The sequence below is a fragment of the Ochotona princeps genome, chromosome 32, assembly GCF_030435755.1.
Source record: "Ochotona princeps isolate mOchPri1 chromosome 32, mOchPri1.hap1, whole genome shotgun sequence".
Classification (NCBI taxonomy): domain Eukaryota; kingdom Metazoa; phylum Chordata; class Mammalia; order Lagomorpha; family Ochotonidae; genus Ochotona; species Ochotona princeps.
Window position 1 is genome coordinate 258,045 of NC_080863.1, and position 20,033 is coordinate 278,077.

The window sequence follows — 20,033 nt, forward strand, 5'->3', positions numbered from 1 at the left end:
TGATGTTGGTTTCTGCACGGTAGTGTTTGGACTTCTTTCATCCCCTGTGGAAGCTCCGGCTGGGGGTGGGTGACCTCAGAGTTCTCGGCCTCCGAGGGCACTCCAGTTCCCCGTGGCCTCCTTGGCAGTTGGGATATAGTCCTTGTTGCTCGTATTAATAGTCCGTGGTGAAGGTCTGGGAGTCTTCATGGTTGGGATCTGAGCCTCCTCCTGTCTACCTGCTCCACTCTGGGGTACCCCCCTGCTCCACGCACATGACCTACTGTTAAGGGGCTGTCAGGATCGCTCCGATTCCCTCCTCATGCCTTAGTATAGTAGCTTACTATTGTCTAGTGCCTATTTGAGTCTGTTTATGAATTACCCGATTTGATCTTGATAGAATCTTCCAGTCACTGGTTGATTCCCCAAATAGCCTGTCAGATCAGGATTAGTCCAAAGTTAGAAGCCTGGAGCTTCTTTTTGGTCTCCTACCCGGGTGCAGGTGCCAGCAGTGGGCGCAGGGGCCAGCAGTTGGACCAGCAGTTGGGCCAGAAGTTGGTCTCCTACCTGGGCACAGGCGCCAGCAGTGGGTGCAGGTGCCAACAATGAACACAGGTGCCAGCACAGGGGCCAGCAGTTGGTCTCCTACCTGGGCACAGGCGCCACCAGTGGGTGTAGGTGCCAGCACTGAGCGCAGGGGCCAGCAGTGGGCGCAGGGCCCAGCTCTGGGTGCAGGTACCAGCATTGGGCACAGGCACCAGCAGTGGGTGTAGGTGCCAGCACTGGGTGCAGGTGCCAGCACTGGGCTACCCTCCTCTGCCTTCTGGTGTGCATTAACAGGGAGGCAGATTGAGAGTGGAGCAATTGGGACATGAATTCATACCTGTATCGATGCCTGCATCATTAATATAATGGCTTAATATAATTTGTCACATAACAGGAAGCCCTGTTGTATACATAATAATAGTGGTAATTTGCCTTTTTCATCTCTAATTTTACTTATTTTTTCTAATTTTTCTTTGTTGATTTGCCTAAAAACCCCACCAACTTTTAGTTCTGTTCTTTTTTATTGTTTTTAACTTATTTTTTCCTTCTGTGATTTTCAATATTTCCTGCTAAGCTTTGGTCTAGTTTTTTTTCTCATTTTTCTAAGCCCTTAAGATGTACTTAGACTATAAATTTTCTTCTTAATATAAGCGATCATTGCTATAGTCATTCCTCTTAATACTATCGGCTGTATCTCACTGTCTTTGATATATTGTAAAATAATCTTCATTTATTTTAATATTTTTAAATTTTTCCTTTTCTTCATTTATTGGTGATTCAATTTTCCATTTACTTGTTGATTTTTAGGTTTATTATGTTCTGGTCTGAAGCGATACATGGTGTTACTTTAACCTTTTAAAATTTACTGAGAATTGATTTGTGACCTCATAGGTGGTCTATTATTGAAAATGCGGCATCTGTTGATGAGGAGGTTGCGCATTTTGCAGCTGTGTGATGACCTGTTCTGCATATGTCCCTTAGATTCATTTCAGTAGTAGGGTTCAACTCTGTTGTATCTTCATTGACTTTCTGTCTGCCTGACGGGTCCATTGGTGACAGATCTTAAAATCACCCATGATTGTGCTAGAATCTGTCTCTCCCTTTGGGTATAGGAACAGTTCTAAGTTTCTGTGCAATCTTGTGTTGTATGCAAATATATTTAGGAATGTTACATCTTCTTGCAGAATAATTGTTTCCTTAATGTATAATGCCCTCCCTTGTCTGTTTTTGCATTTTTTATTTGAAGTTTTTGGTATACATGTGAGTACTCACCCTCCTTTATAGTTTCCACCTGTATGGAACCTTACAGAAGTGTAGAGAACAAACCACACCAGTCCTGGTTAAGCTGCTGCTTACACACTAGTATCCCTTACAGGTGACAGATCAAGTCCAGCTTCTTCACTTCCAATCCAGCTCTCTGATGGAAAGCCTGGGAAACAGGGATCAATCCTTGGGTCCCTGCACTCATGTGGGAAAACTGGATGAAACTCCTGGCTCTTGACTTCTAGCTGGATCAGCACTGGTCACGTGGCCATTTGGGGAAAAAACAGTAGATGGAAGAGCTCTCTGACTCTCCCCACATCTCTCTCTCTGTAACTCTACCTTTCAAATAAATAAAATAAATCTTTAAAACATCATTCTGCAGTTAAATTTGCATGGTATTCAGGGCATTAGATGATTCAGAGTGCATTCATCATGTCTGTATCTACATTATTTGAAATTTTTGGTAATTATAAACTAATGAAGATGCGCTTCATGTGATACTGTAGTCCTTTATAAATACTTTATAAATGTTTCAACTTTGTGATAATTAATAATGAACAGTATTTGTTGGAAATGTAATCAGCAGGTGTAGCTAGAAAAAATCAGAAAGTAGAATTTTAATGCCTAAGTGAAATTCTTGCTGGAGATTGTTTTTCTAAATAAATTCATAAGTAAATAACATAATTTTGAATACAGTCAGCTAAGTTCTGTGTGACTGTGTACACAGGGGATTTTATTATTCAGCCGATCGATTCTGATGCTCTTTACAGAAATGCAAAGAGGAATAAAACGTTTAGTAGAATCATTTTGATGGAAAAATGTTTCATCTATAAAGTAGCTTTTGCAAAGCTGTAATTTAATCACATCATGCAAATCTTAAAATCAGGTTTCAATTTTATAATCACAGTTATGCCAAAGAAAACTAGCTCAGGTGGGACAATTTTATGAAAATTTAATGAAATATTCTGAAAAATTCTGTTCTTTTATTAGTGTTTAGTAATATAAAAATGATTCATCAACATTTGAACGTACCAAAATTATGACTGCCATTATACTGCATGAACATTAGTTAATTTTTAACTTTTAGACAGACCTTTGTATTTTTTATAATAAAAATCACTTGAAATTACATTTAAAATTTAGATAAATGTGTCATTAAACATCTTTTCAGGAAACCAGTGCCTTTCCAAATAGTGGTGTGCAACACTGTTTACATTAATAATGACTTGGTTTATCTGGCACTTGTGACTGTTCTTGAACTTCTTTAAATTATGCCATGAATCACAATTTTTTATGACTGTGTTTAGGATTCTAAAATATTATGTTAGCACATGTTGCAGTGAAGATATTGAATTTGATCTCATAAATTTTTATATAGCTTACTGGCTTTCATTAAAGCATTCATAATTGCCAAACTACTTACTTCTGCAACTGATTAGATATTGGACATGTTTAGTTATGTTTAAGATTCAGTGTGAGTTTGAATGCCAAAATCATTTTTCCATCTAGAGAAATGTTCAGTAACATTTGAAAGAGTTTTTCCTCTAAAAGAGCCACTGCAAACCTATTCAACGTGTTTCATTATTTCTTGCAAGGATAGTTAAAAATTTTGCTTGTCCACTAAAGAGTTATTGGACAAGGAAAGATGACATGTTATAGAGATGCAAATAATGTGATTAGCTATTGGGTGCATTGGATATGTCTTGGTTTCAGCTGAAGCTGAATTCAATTAGTCACTGATGCATTTGTCGATTGGAGCCAGAATGTCTGCCCTATTTAATTTTAAAATAATTTGCTCTGAGTAAATTATGGAAGTAGCCACTAAAGAAATCATATTACTTCTGAATTAGCAAGATCTATTTCTCTTAGAGTAGGAAGATAATTATTGCTTTTTAAAATATGAAATAGGTTCTCATTTTTAAAAGTCATGTCAAATGTGCAGTTGGAAAATATTACCTTCAGAATGAATTGAAGATACTCAGGCTTAAAATTCTACTGTCACATTTACAGAGAAAATCACCTTGAACCCAAAACAAATGAATTAAAAAATAGACATAAACTTCTATGATTATATTTTTGTTTTAATTTCCTTCACTTTGTCCTGACATATGTGGAGGAGCTGGTTCATGTGACAGCTGCTGTGGTGGAGAAACGGTAACTCCTACTTTACTTATTCCAAAGGACAAGTAGGACCGAGAACACTTGGGAAGGGAACGGTGAATCCACTTAGGAAGGAGAATCCTGAGAATCAGAGGCAGGAGGAACTCTAGTCCTTATCCCTGTTCCTTTGCTGTAACATGTGTATTAGAGTCATGAATGAACAATTGTCACACTGAATTCTTTATTTTCCTATACACAAGCAACTACGAGAGATTCATGCTGCACTATAATTTTAATGAAAAAATGTGACGATCTCTACCCCTTGTTGAAACAGTCTTGTACTATGACTGCATGCTTGTGAAGATGAGAAGGGAGCTCAGTTAAGAAGGCATTTGTGTGCCACGATGGGAAAGGCATCAAAAATGTATGACAAGTATAAATATAGCATAAATGAATATTATTTATCTGTGGAAAGGTTTTATGAATGTGTTTTATTTGTTTTATATATAAATGTGGGTGAGGTACATGTCCTTTTATGAAACCACAGATAAACATATAAGGAATATTAATTCACAAGTCTATATTTCATAATGGCTTGGACCACTGACGATGGACAAGTCACTAGGCAAACACTTATGTATAGTTTCTGTTTCCAAAACTTAGAGCCCTGGAAGACAGATAGGGCATGCTGGGTAAGTAGCTACAAAGAAAAAACAAAAACGGACAAAACAACTTCCAGCCCTGGAAGACAGACAGGGCGTGCTGGGTAAGCAGTACAAACCAAGAATGTTTAGACTGGAGGGCTCAAGAGTGGTACAACGTGATTTACAAGGTGTGTGTACAAGTAGCGTTAAAAGGTAAGTTATTTTGTTGCAGAAAAAAAAGGAGAAAGAAAAACCATACATACTTTTTTATAGTATGAATTCTGTATAGATAATTCTGAAGATCCTTTGTATAACCAGTATGTCAACCTTTTGTCAATTTGATTCTGAAGATTTGTGTTCAGTTCATAGAACAGAACAGAGACACTAGAAATAATTACTGAGACTATCAAACCTTACAGGATATCTCCCCCAAATGACACCAAGGGTGACTGCATCCCCATGTCTTCTAATGCAGGAACGTGTAAAATGTCACATTGGATCTGGGGATACATTATCCAGCAGAAAGATTTTCAAATTACAAGGGTACAACTGCTTCGGATACTGATATGACAGATGTACTTGAATGACTCCTTTTTCTCTACAGTGCAAGCTGGAATACCAGGCATGTGTGTCCGGAAAACAGATGTCCATCAGATGCGAAGGACGTTGCCCGTGTCCTTCAGATACATCCACAAGTACCAGCAGAGGTGTTAAGAGAGGTAAGTGTTCACACTTTATAAAAACATAGAGGCTCTACATTTACAAAAAAAAAAAGCTTTTAAGTTGAGATTGACATTCAACAGGCAACAAAGTTAGCTCTTATACATGTACAGAACTGTAGTTATATGGTTGGAGAAATTGTCTCCCTTAGCCAGAATTTTTACAGGAAATAATTTTTCAAATAAGTTTTATGTATTTTGGCAATAACACTTAGGTGCCTCTTCCCAGTGGGTTCACAATTTGTGAGAAGTCAAAAACAATGCAATTTGTAAATGTTTCCAAAAGTGTATTTCAGAAATTCATTTCACTTTTGTAGAAAGAACTGATTGGTATTTAAGTACTGAATAATGAAGTAATTGGATTAGATGTAATCTAAATAAATGATATGAAACCCATGTGTAATATGTATGCTATATCCTATGGAATAATTTCTTAAGTTAAATTCTTCTAGTTGTATGGTGTCATCATTTTTTGTTTCATTGCCTTAATCTCTAGTACAATAATAAAATTCATTTAAGATACATATTTTATAATCTGTTTATTGGTGTTTACATAGCATTATTTTTGTAGTGAGATATTGTTTGGCCTTTTTGAAGTCTCCATGGCTGTATTTCTGTCCTCAGTTTCAGTTAAAGAAGGAGGTGTAGGAAATACGTGTGGCTATCAACAAAACCTTGTTTCAATAATTAAAAAAAAACAAAAAAAACAAAAAAACCTTGTTTCCCAGGCACCAGCCCTGACACTTACCATGTTTTAAGCTGTCTGAACCTTGTTATTGTGGAGTGCCCTTGTTAACCAAGAACATTGATTTCTGCTTTTGTCTCCCAGAAAACTGAATAATATATAAGTGGATGAGGAAACTACATAGTTAGCATGAAATTGGTCCAAAATATGTTAGATGTTTTGCAAACATGACAGACTTACTGGCCTGTTACCGTGCTTTCATTATTTCACTTTCAGTTATGTCATTCGTGTTGGTCTCTGCTCAGTTAAGCAATATTTCAGATAAAAATTTAGCAGAAAACCATCTTTCAGCACCACCTTCCATAAAGCAACTAACCAGTATATTTGTTGTTGTTGTTGTTATTGTTTTTTTTTTAAAGATTTATTTTATTTTCATTACAAAGTCAGATATACTGAGAGGAGGAGAGACAGAGAGGAAGTGGAGCTGCCGGGATTAGAACCAGCAGCCATATGGGATCAAGGCGAGGACCTTAGCCACCAGGCCACGCTGCCGAGCCCTGTTGTTGTTATTGTTATAGAAAAGTGAATTCATGGATGTGAAAGTTGAGAATTAGTGCTCAAAATTAGGTTATGTGTAGAATAAATTAATGTGTTGTGGAATGAAGGCCGCATGCCACTTTCCTGAGGTCTGGTCTTAAACCTCACACCACTGAAGGGTCAGCTGCAGAGCCCCAGATACGTCCTGCCCTCATTCCTCCCACCGCCTGTGGAATCCCTTCTCTCCTAAACCACCCAGGTCCGGACATGTACTGCCAACTTGGGTGCATTAATCAGCTCCCTTTTATGCAATGCAGCCAATTACAGCTTCTATTCTTGGGAATTCCGTAATGTTTATCCCTTTTACACTCTCACTCCAACTGTGTTTATGTTCACAATTGAGTTGGAGAAATGTTTGATTCATTTTTATCTCTGAGAATTACCTCAGGTATGAAATAAATCTTATCGCATTTGATACCCATTGCCTGTACTCTTCTTTGCTATTAAAAAGATTGAGAAGTAGTTATAATATGTGTGTATACTAAGTAATAGTTACCTTTAATAAGGTTTCATGCTTGAGAACTTATTTTCCAAGGAAGAGACACGTTTGCTGTAGTATCTAACAGTGTAAAGGAACACAATACACATTAAATATGGAAGGTACCGTACCTGAGAAGAGGATCCTTGTAAATGAATTATATTATGCTTTAGATTACTCAAGTTTTCTCTATACTGTTTATATTAATACACTGAGAAGCAAACTTTTGTTAATTTCATGCCATTAGGGAATAAAGAACGTTTGTGTTCAGTTGTGTAAGAAACAGAAGCAGGAGGAATTTTGAGCTGGTTTTGCTCCCCCATATTGTCATGAGTATTATGTCCCCATAAGTACCGGAATTTGCTAGTTCCTGTGAAAAAGCAACCCACAAAACATCAGATGTCGTTTTCCCACGGTGCCAAAGGCTGAGGGACATTGGGAAGTGTAAAACTGAGTGCAGGTATCGCTTCTGTTCTTTCAGCTGTCCGTGGCTTTCTTACAGGCGTCCTATGTAATGCAAAAATTTTAATACCATCTGTGTTCACAGAAATGTGAAGAAGAAACTACTAACAATGAAACACTAGTTAAAATCATTCTGACTTCCTACCTTTGATGCTAAATTGACACCCATATTATATTTTCACGTTGGGAAGAGCAAAAATGACCCTGCAATCTTCTTGAAGTATTTTAAGGGTGATAAAAATTCTTTCATGAACTGGGAATAAATAAACCTTTCCTCTATTCCTTGTGATTTGCATGATGGGCCAAAGATATGCATTGAATGATTTGGAATAAACCTGACTCTACATTTTTAACCATGGATCCTGACTAAATGGATACATCCCATCTCCATTCGTAACTTCTGAGTCACTTTGGTAGATCTCCTCTTTCTTTCCTTCATTTTCTTCATTTAAAGATATATACCTTTATAAAGCGGTATTACTTGAAAGGTCAGTCAACCTGAACTTCGATATTGCAGCTGACTTTCAGAGGATGTGGCCAGGAGTATCCTGAGATTCCTTAGTGTGAGCATGAGGTAGAAATAAATAATTTCCCATATATTTTATAAATGCATCTGAAATGTAATTCTAAATCTTAGAAAGGACTTGCAGAACCATTTATTCTGGGTGCTGGATATGTACATATTTTGTAATCGGTAAGTTCGAACTCAAGGAATCTTCCCAGACTGTATCTAAAACTGCCTCCACCAACGTGTTCTGTAATCACAGCAAACCTTACAATAGCCACGGATCAAAAGTAATTCATTTGAATATTTGCTTGACAAGTAGGATTCAGAATATTATTTTAGTTGAAATTTTTATTCTATTTCAGTTTTGACTTTCTTAGTTCCAAAACAGAGATGTCTTATAATTATGGGTTGCATCCTGTTGTTACAGTTTTACATGTCTAAACTCATCTCTTAACCTTTTAACTTTTACTTGCTGTCAATGTTAATATTTCTAACATCTTTTCAACATGCAAATAAACACACAAGCACCACACACACACACACACACACACACACACACACACACACACACCTCTAGATCATTCTAAATTTTGAATTTGAATGGAGACAGCCATTGAGAGGGAGGATAACCCATAAACTATTTTATGAAGTAAATCTGAATGAGAATCAAAAAATGGAACCCTGCAGGCATGGGCATATTGGACAATGGCACCTATTCCATTTGTGCTGGAATGCCGGACCCTTTTAAAGACAATGCACTCCAGATTGTTCAGTGCCAAGGGTGAAGTGTCAGATTTGTTCTGTAGATTCGGGAGCATTAGGACATCCTTGAACAGCGAGCTGCCATTTTCAAAACACTCCCTAAGTCTGACTTTGTTATTGTGCTACTTGGTGACTGTGTGGAGTAGAGGTAAAAGACACATTTAGAAAATTATTTCATAATTTTAGAAACAAGAAATAAGTGGTGGAAGTTATTCACAACTGAGATAAAATTCAGGTTTCCAGTACAGTTTGATGAGATGGACAAGGCTGTGGAATACCCCAAAGGCAATTCTAAGGTTTAGCAAACTGGGAGATACAGAATGCCACAAAAAAGACTGTCTAACCTTAGCTTGCAAATTGTAGTAGCTTCTATGTTACAAGCTCAGATTTTCTTATGTCATGAGGATCTCTAACTGAAATAGCTCACTTTATGCCTTATTCTCTAAGGGTTAGATCAGATGCTCAATCACACAGCACTGCTAGCCTGCAGAGGAGACTCGGTTGCGCGTAGCTTTGAACACTTGTGTGTTTTGACTGTTCGGTGCAGTTTCTGTACAATTTGCTCATTATTGCTGTGAGAGGTAACATAATTATTGGTAAAGAATGTAGATTTTACTATCCTAGTTTGCTCTGCTGAGCTGTGAGATCGTTGGCAACATATTTATAAGTCACAGCTTCTCCATCAGTGAAATCTAAAATATATAAATCATGAAGGTCTATGCTGTATAGCTACATTTCCTCAAATTAAAACATCTTTGTCCATTTATTTCATTTCAATTGATTATGTCTATAATGCTGGTGAATTCTAGTACATCATAGATTTTTCATACATTTAGTGTCATTTGCAATTTTGATTTTATGCTTTTTTGAATTTGTATTGAACCACCAAAAGGTTGGAGATGTTTCAACTTTGTCTACAGTCAATATTACTTATTTATTTGGAGGAATTATCTATGCATTGAAAATTTGAAATAGCTCAGCAATTGAATTCTGTGTCCTGGAAGTCATTACTGTCTATGATACATCTGCATGTTCTTCCATCTCTGTGCACCTTGCTACACATGCACACGTGTGCACACACACAAGCACACACACGGTCTCTGCATTGCTTCGTAATAGAATGATGGTACTTTGGTTTCTAAAACGCATATGTCTTTTATGGTTTGAAATGGATGTGACATACTGTGTGATTGAAAAGAAGGTTTTGGGCGATTCAGGGTGTTCAGCAAGAATATAGTGACTTTGGCTGTACCGTGGAGCTCAGTGGGATGTGCAGCAGGTGCAGCTAGAGGAAGGGTTGGGAAATGAGAGATCATTCAAGAGCAACACAGACAACAATGCAGGCTGTTTTCTGTTTCAACAGAAGACATTCCTATCGTAGACTAATTATTATGTTTTAAATAGATGCGGGAACCATGCATTTAAGTATCTAGCACTCTGATATTATCACATGTTAAACTCCAAATCTGATTGTTTCAATCTACAGTAACCTAAGATCTTATTATCTGCCAGCAACTTTTTTCTTCTATTTTTATCATTTTGAACCCCTTGGGACTCTTTCAAGGAACTGAGTTATTTCATTATTGCATAAGTATATATTGATTTGATTTATTTAGGGGAACTTGTACTTAGTAAAATTTTAAATATGCCTTTTCTGCAAGGGTCAAATTTTATTACATAATTTCACATCATGGTATTTTTGACTATTATCAATGCAGTGGAATGGATTTTAGTAAAAGCAGTATAAGTAGATTAATAATTTTTTCAGAACATATACTTGTATTAGAAAATTAATATTCATAAATGATGCATTCTTATGTAATTTTAATTTACTAAATTTACAGAAAAAATAAATTCAATCCAAGTGTTGGGTTATTATTCAAAAGTTTTATCCACTGAAGTATTTATTCTTGAGTTAGTATGTGTTCAAAAGCAGACAATAAGAGCCACCAAAAAGCCATTTTAAGGGTGGAGATTGTTAAAGCTCTTCTGAAGAACTAATTTTTTGTTGTGACTAAAATGATCGAATTAAAACATTACATTCATGTCCCAGTGGCCCCACTTCCCATCCAGCTCCCTGCTTGTGGTCTGGGAAAGCAGAAGGAGACGGCCCAAAGCCTTGGGACCCTGCACCCATGTGGGAGACCCAGAAGAGGCTCTGAGATCCTGGCTTTGGTTCAGCTCCCACCATTGTGGCTGCTTGGGGAGTGAATCAGTGGATTTAAGATCTTCCTCTCTGTATAGCCAACTTTCCAATAAAAAATAATAGATAAATAAATAACTCTTAAAAATGATTGGTAAGCATTAAGGAGGGTTTGAAATCATGCTGGTGCCTGCAACCATGGCATTGTTCCAATCCTTAGAGCCTGGCTTCTACCCTGACCACGTGTCATGTCCTCATTCTGTATTCATTGTATACACATTATATACACATTATGTACCCTTCTTATAAAGAATCACATTATATTTTTAAAGAAAATCGAGTTCAAGCCAAGAGTTATGTATGCATTTCAAAAATACAGTGATAATCATTTGGATTTGTTTGCCTAAAGTCTAAAAATGTTTTGCCTTATATCAAGTACAGTCTTGGCTTCTGATAGCATATAAATTTTTGGAGCCAAATTTCATTAAAAATTACATAATAAACATTCTGAAATGCCAACCAGGAATCATGTATCATTTAGTTTTCTCTTTAAATGTTATGTTTGGATTTTTTCTAATAGCATTTTTCGTGTTTCCTGTGTAAGCCAGGAAGATATTCATGGTAGCAATAGACGATCTTTTTTATGTTACTAATTAATCTCTCTTGTGTATTTCCTTCTAAAATATGCAAGTCTCCGTGCCAGGTTTTCACTTTTTGGCAACATACTGCCGTTACTATTATCTTTACAGAATTGCTAGCATCAGTTTAATGCAAAACCATTTCTAACAAAGATATTACCAGAATTTTAGTATGTTTCAGAATTTTAGTATGCCAAGACATTTCAGAAACATCCTGGGAAGGTGGTGTTTATTATGGGGGCCTGGATTGGTGGCACAGTGGGATAAGCCGCTGTTTGTGGCAGTGACATTTCATATTGGGACATCTGTTGCAGTCCTGGGCGCTGAACTCCTGAGCCAGACCCTGGTAACGTGCCCAGGAGCGTAGCGGATGGTGGCCTCGGTGCTTGGGGTTCTGTCACTCATGAAGGAGATGAAGACTATGGCTCAGGTTCCTGACTTTGGCCTGGCCCAGCCTCAGGGCCGTACCATTCTGGAAAGATGAATCCACTGATTAAAGTGCAAGAGGCTTTATTAGCTTGCTTTTGCCCCCTTTGTTAGTTTCCTCACAACATGGTTTTTCTCTCATTATTTTCTGTGAATCATCTAAAAAAAATGAAATCTTGATGCATTGCTCAAAAAAAAGCTTTTCTGCTTTTACTTTTATTTACTTTTGTCTTGTTCTGAATTCACTTTCTGACCATAGACTTTTGTTTCTCCCATGGAATTTTTAAGTAGCTTTCTTGATGCCCTGTTTTTGTAGATGCTGGTGAAGAAAGCATTGTTGCTTGCATCAGTAAAATTGTGTTTACATCCATTCTACAGGACCATAAGCACCACACTTATGATTCAGAGCAACCTAGAAAAATTCTGTGTAGACTTGGGTTTGAGTCCCACCTGAGGAGCTGTATTTTGAGGAAAATTTCTGTGTTCTAAGGAGGTTGGTGTCACTTTTTTCCAGTGAAAGGCACTGTCCTCATGCCAGTACTGGGTTGTTTATCTCTGAGATAGTGTATTTTAATTTACATCGTAAAGGTTCAGTGGTCCTACTAAAGAGCAAACTGAGCAAATTAAAAGTAAATAGGCCCCTTATATACTTACCTGGCAGGGGAGATACCATGATCAAGCAGGTGGTTTTCCCAGGGTGAGGCTCCTCCATTGCACTTGGGAGGTGCTGACCCCTGCGATTTCCCCAAATGTGGGAAACTCGACTGCATAATTTGTGGTAGTGGGGGACTGCGTTCGCGCTCTCCCCTGAAAAAAAAAAAGTAAATAGGCCCCAAATACCATATGTTCTGTCTGATGTTAAGCAACCTTCATGCAAAATACAAGATCAATACATATATGGGTATATGTACATAAACTTATCTAGATGATCTCTATAGTGGAGGCAAGTGTACCATGAAGTGGAGGTGCGTTACAGTGTGCATTTCTGCTTCTGAATAAAAGATGGACTCCAGTGAAACTGCTACGTATATCTTGACAATTTGTTTTGAAACTATTACATATGTCTTGACAATAGCCTGAGCATGATGTCTAGACTTTATACCACTATCTGTACCTATAATGTCAGGATACACTTAAATAGCAGAATGATGAACTGACGACTGTTGTTGAGGGACTAAACTATTTTTACAACATACAAAAACAGTGGGAGGAAGCGGGTGCAGAGGGAGACAGGGGAAATCCCTGAGCCTAAGGAGCTGTATCATGAAAAATAAAGAATTTATATATAAGAAAAAAAGTAAATAGTCCACAGTTCAACAGGAAAATAGGCAAGGGATATGCACAATAATTCAAATATAATGCAGTTGAAATTCACTTGCACAAAGTACATTTTAAAATAATCACTAGATCATTAAAATTATGCTAACATATGAACCCTATCAATTTATTTGACAAAGAACTTACACAAACACACACAGAGGATTATATTTACAGCAATGAAAAATTTATCAATTCTGGGGAACCCAATTATTAGTTGAAAATGCTACAAGAAATGGAAATTTTCTAGGGACCCAGCTGATAACTGGGTGCCTTGGTGGTTATTCCTTCTTCGGCTTTCCCTGCCCCGATTCTAATGATACTGCTTCACTTTTCAGAATGCTTTTGGCTAAACTTCTTCATGAGATGTAACTTCAATAAAAGCCAGGAAGATGGCAAAGATGTGTGGAGTAGTGGGAGTGGGGAGAATCAGCCCTGCCTGAGGCTCCCACATGGTAAGGACCAGGATGGGATGCGTTTCCGTGGCTACAGTGCCACTCCCCCTGTCCTCCGCTCTCAGCATTGGCTCTTCCTTGCATCCCTGCTTCCTTGAGAGTCTCTGTTTACCAGCTCTTTCGGCTCTTACTTCCAGCTCTGACTGGTGGAAGTACATTAGGCTCCTGTGAGGCATGTGTGAAGGGAGGATATTCTCATTCTTTCATGAAGCCTTCATTTTACGGTGTGTCTGGTTGAGAATGTTGCTTTCTAAAGACCTTCCCCTCTTCATACAAAGGCAGTTGTTGCTGTTTTATCCTTTCCTGACCCACTTTTCCTTCTAATTTAAGGACCCCAAGCTGCTTCATTTACATATTGTTTGATTTGTCTCATCAAATACAAGGTTGGATGATTTGGGGCTGGTGTGATGGCTCAATTGGCTAATTCTTGTCTGAAGCACTGACATCCCATATCGGCGCCAATTCAGGACTCCAGAAAAACAAATACCTTTGTTTCTACTTGTTTCTGGTGTGCGTCCATGCAGGCTTTGGTATGTGCACACCAGATGCTGTGTCTCCACCGACTGTCCTGCGTCTAGGTTCATTGTGATGTTTGGTGCTGTCAGTGATTTTTCAGTTTCTTAAGATTTTTCTTCATATAAGGGCAGCAGTGACTTTAAAACTACTTACATAATGAAATTGAAAATATTTTCAAAATGCAAAACACCAGCAGCAATGTTTCATTAGCTATACCTGAATGATTTGTTGCAATCTGGTGCCGACTAGTAGTTTGAATAAAAAGCTGCTGATATCACAACTCTATGCTACAAAACAAGAAAATAGTGATATTTGCTCTACATAAAAATACTGTAGAGATTTTAGTGTTGTCAATTTCTTGAAACCAGTAACAGCACTGCACAGAAGAGCTTTAGCTGATGGTTTAGTTTGTACCTCTGTCGAGGAAGAGAGGCTGAAGACTGAATCCTGCCATTACTCTGAGATGACTTTTCGCTTCCTCCTTTTAGACTTCAGATGATGCAATTTGGTCTATGTTTAACTTGGATTGCTTTAACTCAGAAGCCCAAAATAGTACCAATTTGCATTTTGGAAAATTAGCAGCACTGCCCTTGTAAGTATTCCTGCTGAATCTGCAAGACCAAGTCCTAGCCTGGTGCCTCCAGGTGTTCCTCAGCAGTCGGTGGAATCAGATGAAGAGCTCTGCTCCAGCAGTGTGGGAGCGGTTCTGTAACTTCCTAAGTAATAAATGAAAACACAAACTCACTAATTGAGTGTTAACTTTTCTGCATGCCCTTCTGAGTTTATTTTGAAAATAATAGACTCAGTTCTCATAAGTAAATTTTGTTTTATTAAAGCTGTTATGCAAGGACATCATAGTATCGTAAGCAAGAAAGTGTAAATATTTCATATAATTTGGGATCAGGCCTATTTTGTTTGCTAAAGGGAAATCCTGGTTTCAATTAGTATGAAAATTTTGCACTTAGAATTTAGACTTTTTTTTTTTTTTTTTTTTTGCTTTAGCCGGTGCTGACTGAGGCTGAAGCTGGAACGCAAAAGCAATCCAGCTCTCCCACATGAGTGGCTGAACCTATCCTCTTAAACTACTCCATCTGCCTCTCAGGGGATGTATTAACAAAAAGTGGAGTGTTGTAGCGTGTCAGGACCAACGTTGTGGAGCAGCAGCTTAAGCTACCATCTTCAACAGCCCATGTAAAAACACCAGTAGGAGTCCTGGCTGGCTCCACTTCCAATCCAGCTTGCTGTTAGTTTGCCTGGGAAGGCAATGAAAGATGGCCCAAATGTGGTTCCCTGCCACCCAAACGGGAGACCCAAATTAAGCTCCTGGCTGCTGGCTTCAGTTTTCTGCCCAATCATGGGGCAGCAGGTTGATGACCGGTCACACCTCACTCCTCTTCATCTGCTAGATGAAGAGTTAAAGAGGGAGAAAGAGAGTGAGATCTTTTCATCTGGTGATTCATTCCTCCAGGTGACTGTGACGGCTGGGGTCAGACCAGGCCAGTGCAGGAATTCAGGAGCTGCTTGTGGATTTCCCAGACGCAAGAGGTATTGGGAACCAAGCATTGGGGCTGACACATCAGCAGGTCACAGGGTTGGAAAAAGATCAACTGAGACATTATGGGATGCCAGCTCTGCAGGCAGAGGCTTTTCTTTTGCACCATGCCATTGTGCTAGCCTAACTGCCACATCATTTTCGAATTGTTCTATGCCTTACAGTTTGGGAAAAAATAACAAGTATTTCAAGAAGTGTCCTAGAATTACCTAGAGTTGTCGATGTAGGCTATGATAAATCTTGAGTTCAGCCATTGTTCTTTATTAGATGTAAACAACTTGAGAGCAGAAGAATCAAAAATAAAACTTAGAATAAAATGTTACTGTGTTAAGGTTGATACAGAGTTGACAAAGCACACTATTTTTAAGGTAACTCAAAGTTTCAATAATGAAATAGCATTCTTTGCAGGAATATTTATATTGTATCAAGAAACCTCTCTGGCATAAATTAAAAAGTCTACAAAGGATAAACAATGTTTAAAATCCACAAAAGCAGAGCCTACAGAAGCTGAAATATAGGACACCACTCAAGGTAACTAACAAATTATTGAAGAAATAGTTTGACAGAAAGAGAACAGTGGAAGTTCCATATTGATAATTGAAAAATGAAGGCGTAGATTCACATAGGCTATTCTCTCTTGGTCCTTTCTGAATAGTTTAAGATACAACATTAACAAATGATTTCAGCTTTAAAATAATTACATAATGCTGTTGTGTTTGCTTAGATTGCTTCTGTTTAAATACCGTTCTTGAAATTTTCTGGTTGTGGTGGCAAAACCATCAAATTAACTGAATTCCAAAGCAAAATGGGCACTTCCAGCGAAGGCAGGCCGCCTGGAAAGCAGTTAGCTGTGTTTAGGAGTCAGGAGATTGTAACGCATTAGCACGGCTGAAGCAGTAGACAACGGGTCACTTTGAGACACTTGGGATCTCCTTCCTAAGGGTGTTTGCATTCCCTGCTGAGTTCTTCCCCTAGTCTTTCCTTGGTGCTCAGGATTAAGATCTGGGATGGGGCAAAAATCAAGGAGGCCATGAGTGGCACAAAAAGGAAGAGGACCAATGAACTCCCTGACTAAAGACACAGGGAAGGTCTATGTTATTCTGGGACAGAGAATGGAATCCATCCTCTCCCTAGATTGTGTTTTATTTGTAGAGATTCAACAGAGGCAAAATCTGTATATCACAAAAGATGGGGGATTTTGGAACAGAGGAAAGCAAAAGCCCACCACTCGTGTGAGAGAGCTGGTATCCTTCCCATACCCAGTGGTAGCCACAGGTCCGACATGGAGTTGACTGCCACTGGGAGAAGAAGCAAGAATGCTGAGAAGGATGCACAAGATGGTAATGACACCATAAGTAATTTAGTTAATTCCAAAGGCATGATATAAAGGGTTGAGGACTGGATGGAGCAAATGAAACACAAATATGATCATTCTGACCTGCTATATTAGTAGTCACAATAAAGAGCAATCAATTCTAAATGTGTGTATGTCCCACAACAGGTGTTTAATATATACAAAGGCAACATTGGTAAAACTTGAAAGAAAATGACAGATATGCTATTATACTCAGAGACTTTACCATTAGTCTCTCGGTAATCAATAGAGTAAGTAGTCAGAAAATCAGTAAGTTTATGGAAGACCCAAATAACTCTATTAACCAACTTGACATAATTGTTGTTTACTGAACTCACCACCTTCAATAGCACAAAAGATTCTTTTCAAGTATACGTAGCACATTCATCCAGTAACCCATATGTTGGACCATTAAGCAGACATCAACAGAACTGAAATTGTATCATACCTGTTACCAGAGCAAAGTAAAATTAAATTAGAAAGCAAAGGCAGAATGATTTCAAAATTGAATGCAGAAGAAAGTGAAAATCAATTGAAGTGAAGGGTGATCTCACGAAAAGGTGAATGGGGTGGACAGGTCTCTGTCCATATGGATCAAGAAAATAACATAAAAGGCACACATGGCTGAAATCACTCTATAGAGAACACGAATGTATGGTAGACAAGTCATGTGAATGAATTTGTAACTTCAATGGAATGGACAAAGAATTGTAAAACCAGACTACCGAAACTCACTCAAAAAGAAATTTGCACTTGGAAAAACTACATAGCCCTTTACACATATTTAAGAAAGTCTAATTTATAATTGAAAGTTTTTCCCATAAAGAAAACTCCTGACCTAGAGGGCATCACTGGGAATCTAAGCAGTTGAGGAATACTGCATAAAGTCGGCTGGGTAATGGAAAAGGTGAGGCTGATGCTGACTTCCTGCAGGAAGTGAAGGTTTTCTTGATCCAATTACTGTATTAAAAGTATGAAACATCAGTGCATAATATAAAAAGAATTTAGGGGGCTGGCATTCTGGTGTATCAGATCAAGCCACATTGGTGCCCCATATCCGAGTGGTGCTCAGGTCTAATTCAGCCTGTCAATGAGCCTGGAAATGCTGCAGAAGGTGGTCTGAGCCGATGGGCCACTGACACCCAGCCTGAGAACCAGATGGGGTTCCTGGCACCTGTGTAGCCTGACACATCCTCCCCACCACCCTGAGGCTGTTTGGGGAGTGAGCCAGGAAATGGAACACTCATTCTTCTCTCTGTTTATCTATGTTTCCCTTACTCCCCACTACTGCCTTCCAAATAATAAGTGTTTTTAAAAAGAATACTTAATAAATGAAAATATGAAGTGAATTGTAATGAATCATAGTACTCAATATTGCTAAAATGACATTGCTGCATAAGTTCCTTATTACATTCTACACAGTAAAAAACATTTTAAATTCCTAAAACTGTTCTTGCATTTAGTTGTTTGTTTATTTTCAGTACAAGTTGACAGGTTCTAAAATGCAAATGAAGTGTATAGCATTTAGGATAGCTGAAATAATTTTGAAAAATAAGAAATGAAGTGGATTTCACACTACCAGATTTCAAGATTACATTTAGATTCCTTTAGGAACTTTCTTGACTGTTTTCAAAACATCAGGCCAATCTTGATTCTAAATTTCTCATCAGTTTCCTCCACAACTTGGAAAAGGCCTAATAGACATTGTTAGTAACAGTTTTTCTCAGTTATTGCTCTACACCAAGAGCGCTATCATGCCATCTGAACACTCTTCTTCACGTTGGGGTCGCTAAGGAGTCATCAGGTAGATGCCCGTCCCCCATGTCCAGGTGCTGGTGAAGTTTAACAACGGCGAGTATGTTCCTCTGCTTCTCCCACTGCAGACACAGGAGGAAAAAAAAGTTGAAACTGGTGTCCCACACACTTTCCTGCACACCTGGACCCTCCCTACCCTAACCAGAGACCCACATGGGCATGCATTCCTTTCAACTATGTAAACGGTATCAATTTTTTTTAAAAAATGATGAAAAGGAATGGATAAAAATAATAAACTATGAAAATACAACGCCAAAGCATCAAGTATTAAACAAACAGAAGAATTTTTGTACATAGGGTCCCGCCAAATTTATTTTACAAATGACAAAATAACTTGGTCATTTTAGAAAAATAAACTAAAATAATAGTTTCCATTGTGTTACTCCAGAGAATTGCAGTATGGGATTCTTCTTTTAACAACTGTGTTTATTTGAAAGGCAGAATTAGGGAGAAACAGGAGAATTCTCATTTTTCTTCCCATCCTGCTGCCTACTAAAGGGTGGCCTGAACCCGGTCTCCGCCTGAAGCCAGGGACTCTTATCAGGGTCTCCCACATGGATACTGGGGTCCATGGCACACATGGACATCTTCAGCTGTCTTCCCAAGTGCATTAAAGGGAGCCAAATTGGAAGGCAAATAGTCAGGACTGGAATTCCCACTCATCTCTGGAATACTTAAATAAGCCCTCTGTGCCAGGAAATTTTCCCCTGGGTTTGTGAACATTTTAAAATCCGCTTGCTTCCCAAATTGAAGTTCTCAAAAATGCTTATTTCAAGGGACAGGAGAATAATAACTGTGAAGTTTTGTTTGTTTAAACCGATTTTCTAGCTGTAAATCCCAGAGTTAGCAATGATGGACAAAGGGACAATTAAAGCAGTCCATTTGACATAAATATATTTATATGAAAATTGTAGTCTTATTTTTGAATGCAAATGGGGTGGTAGCAAACAGACACATCCTCTGCCTTCTGGCAAGCTCTGAGTACCACTATACTTCTTTACAACGACGATTTTTTGAATCATCTTGTAACCCTCAACAGTATAAACTTGCTAAAAAAATGTCAGAAATAAACAC

General features: G+C 38.1%; 1 protein-coding gene and 1 non-coding gene across 2 annotated transcripts in view; both read left to right on the forward strand.

The window, feature by feature from the left end:
• SPOCK3 (SPARC (osteonectin), cwcv and kazal like domains proteoglycan 3) overlaps positions 1-20,033 on the forward strand; it is a 145,939-nt gene that overhangs the window by 103,912 nt on the left and 21,994 nt on the right. Inside the window, exon 6 of the mRNA XM_058657472.1 lies at positions 5,137-5,251. Within this exon, the coding sequence (XP_058513455.1) occupies positions 5,137-5,251 (115 nt within the window). The remainder of the gene's footprint in view (positions 1-5,136; positions 5,252-20,033) is intronic.
• LOC118759898 (U1 spliceosomal RNA) lies at positions 12,597-12,760 on the forward strand. Its single transcript, XR_004996453.2, has one exon. It is a non-coding gene; the product is annotated as a U1 spliceosomal RNA (small nuclear RNA).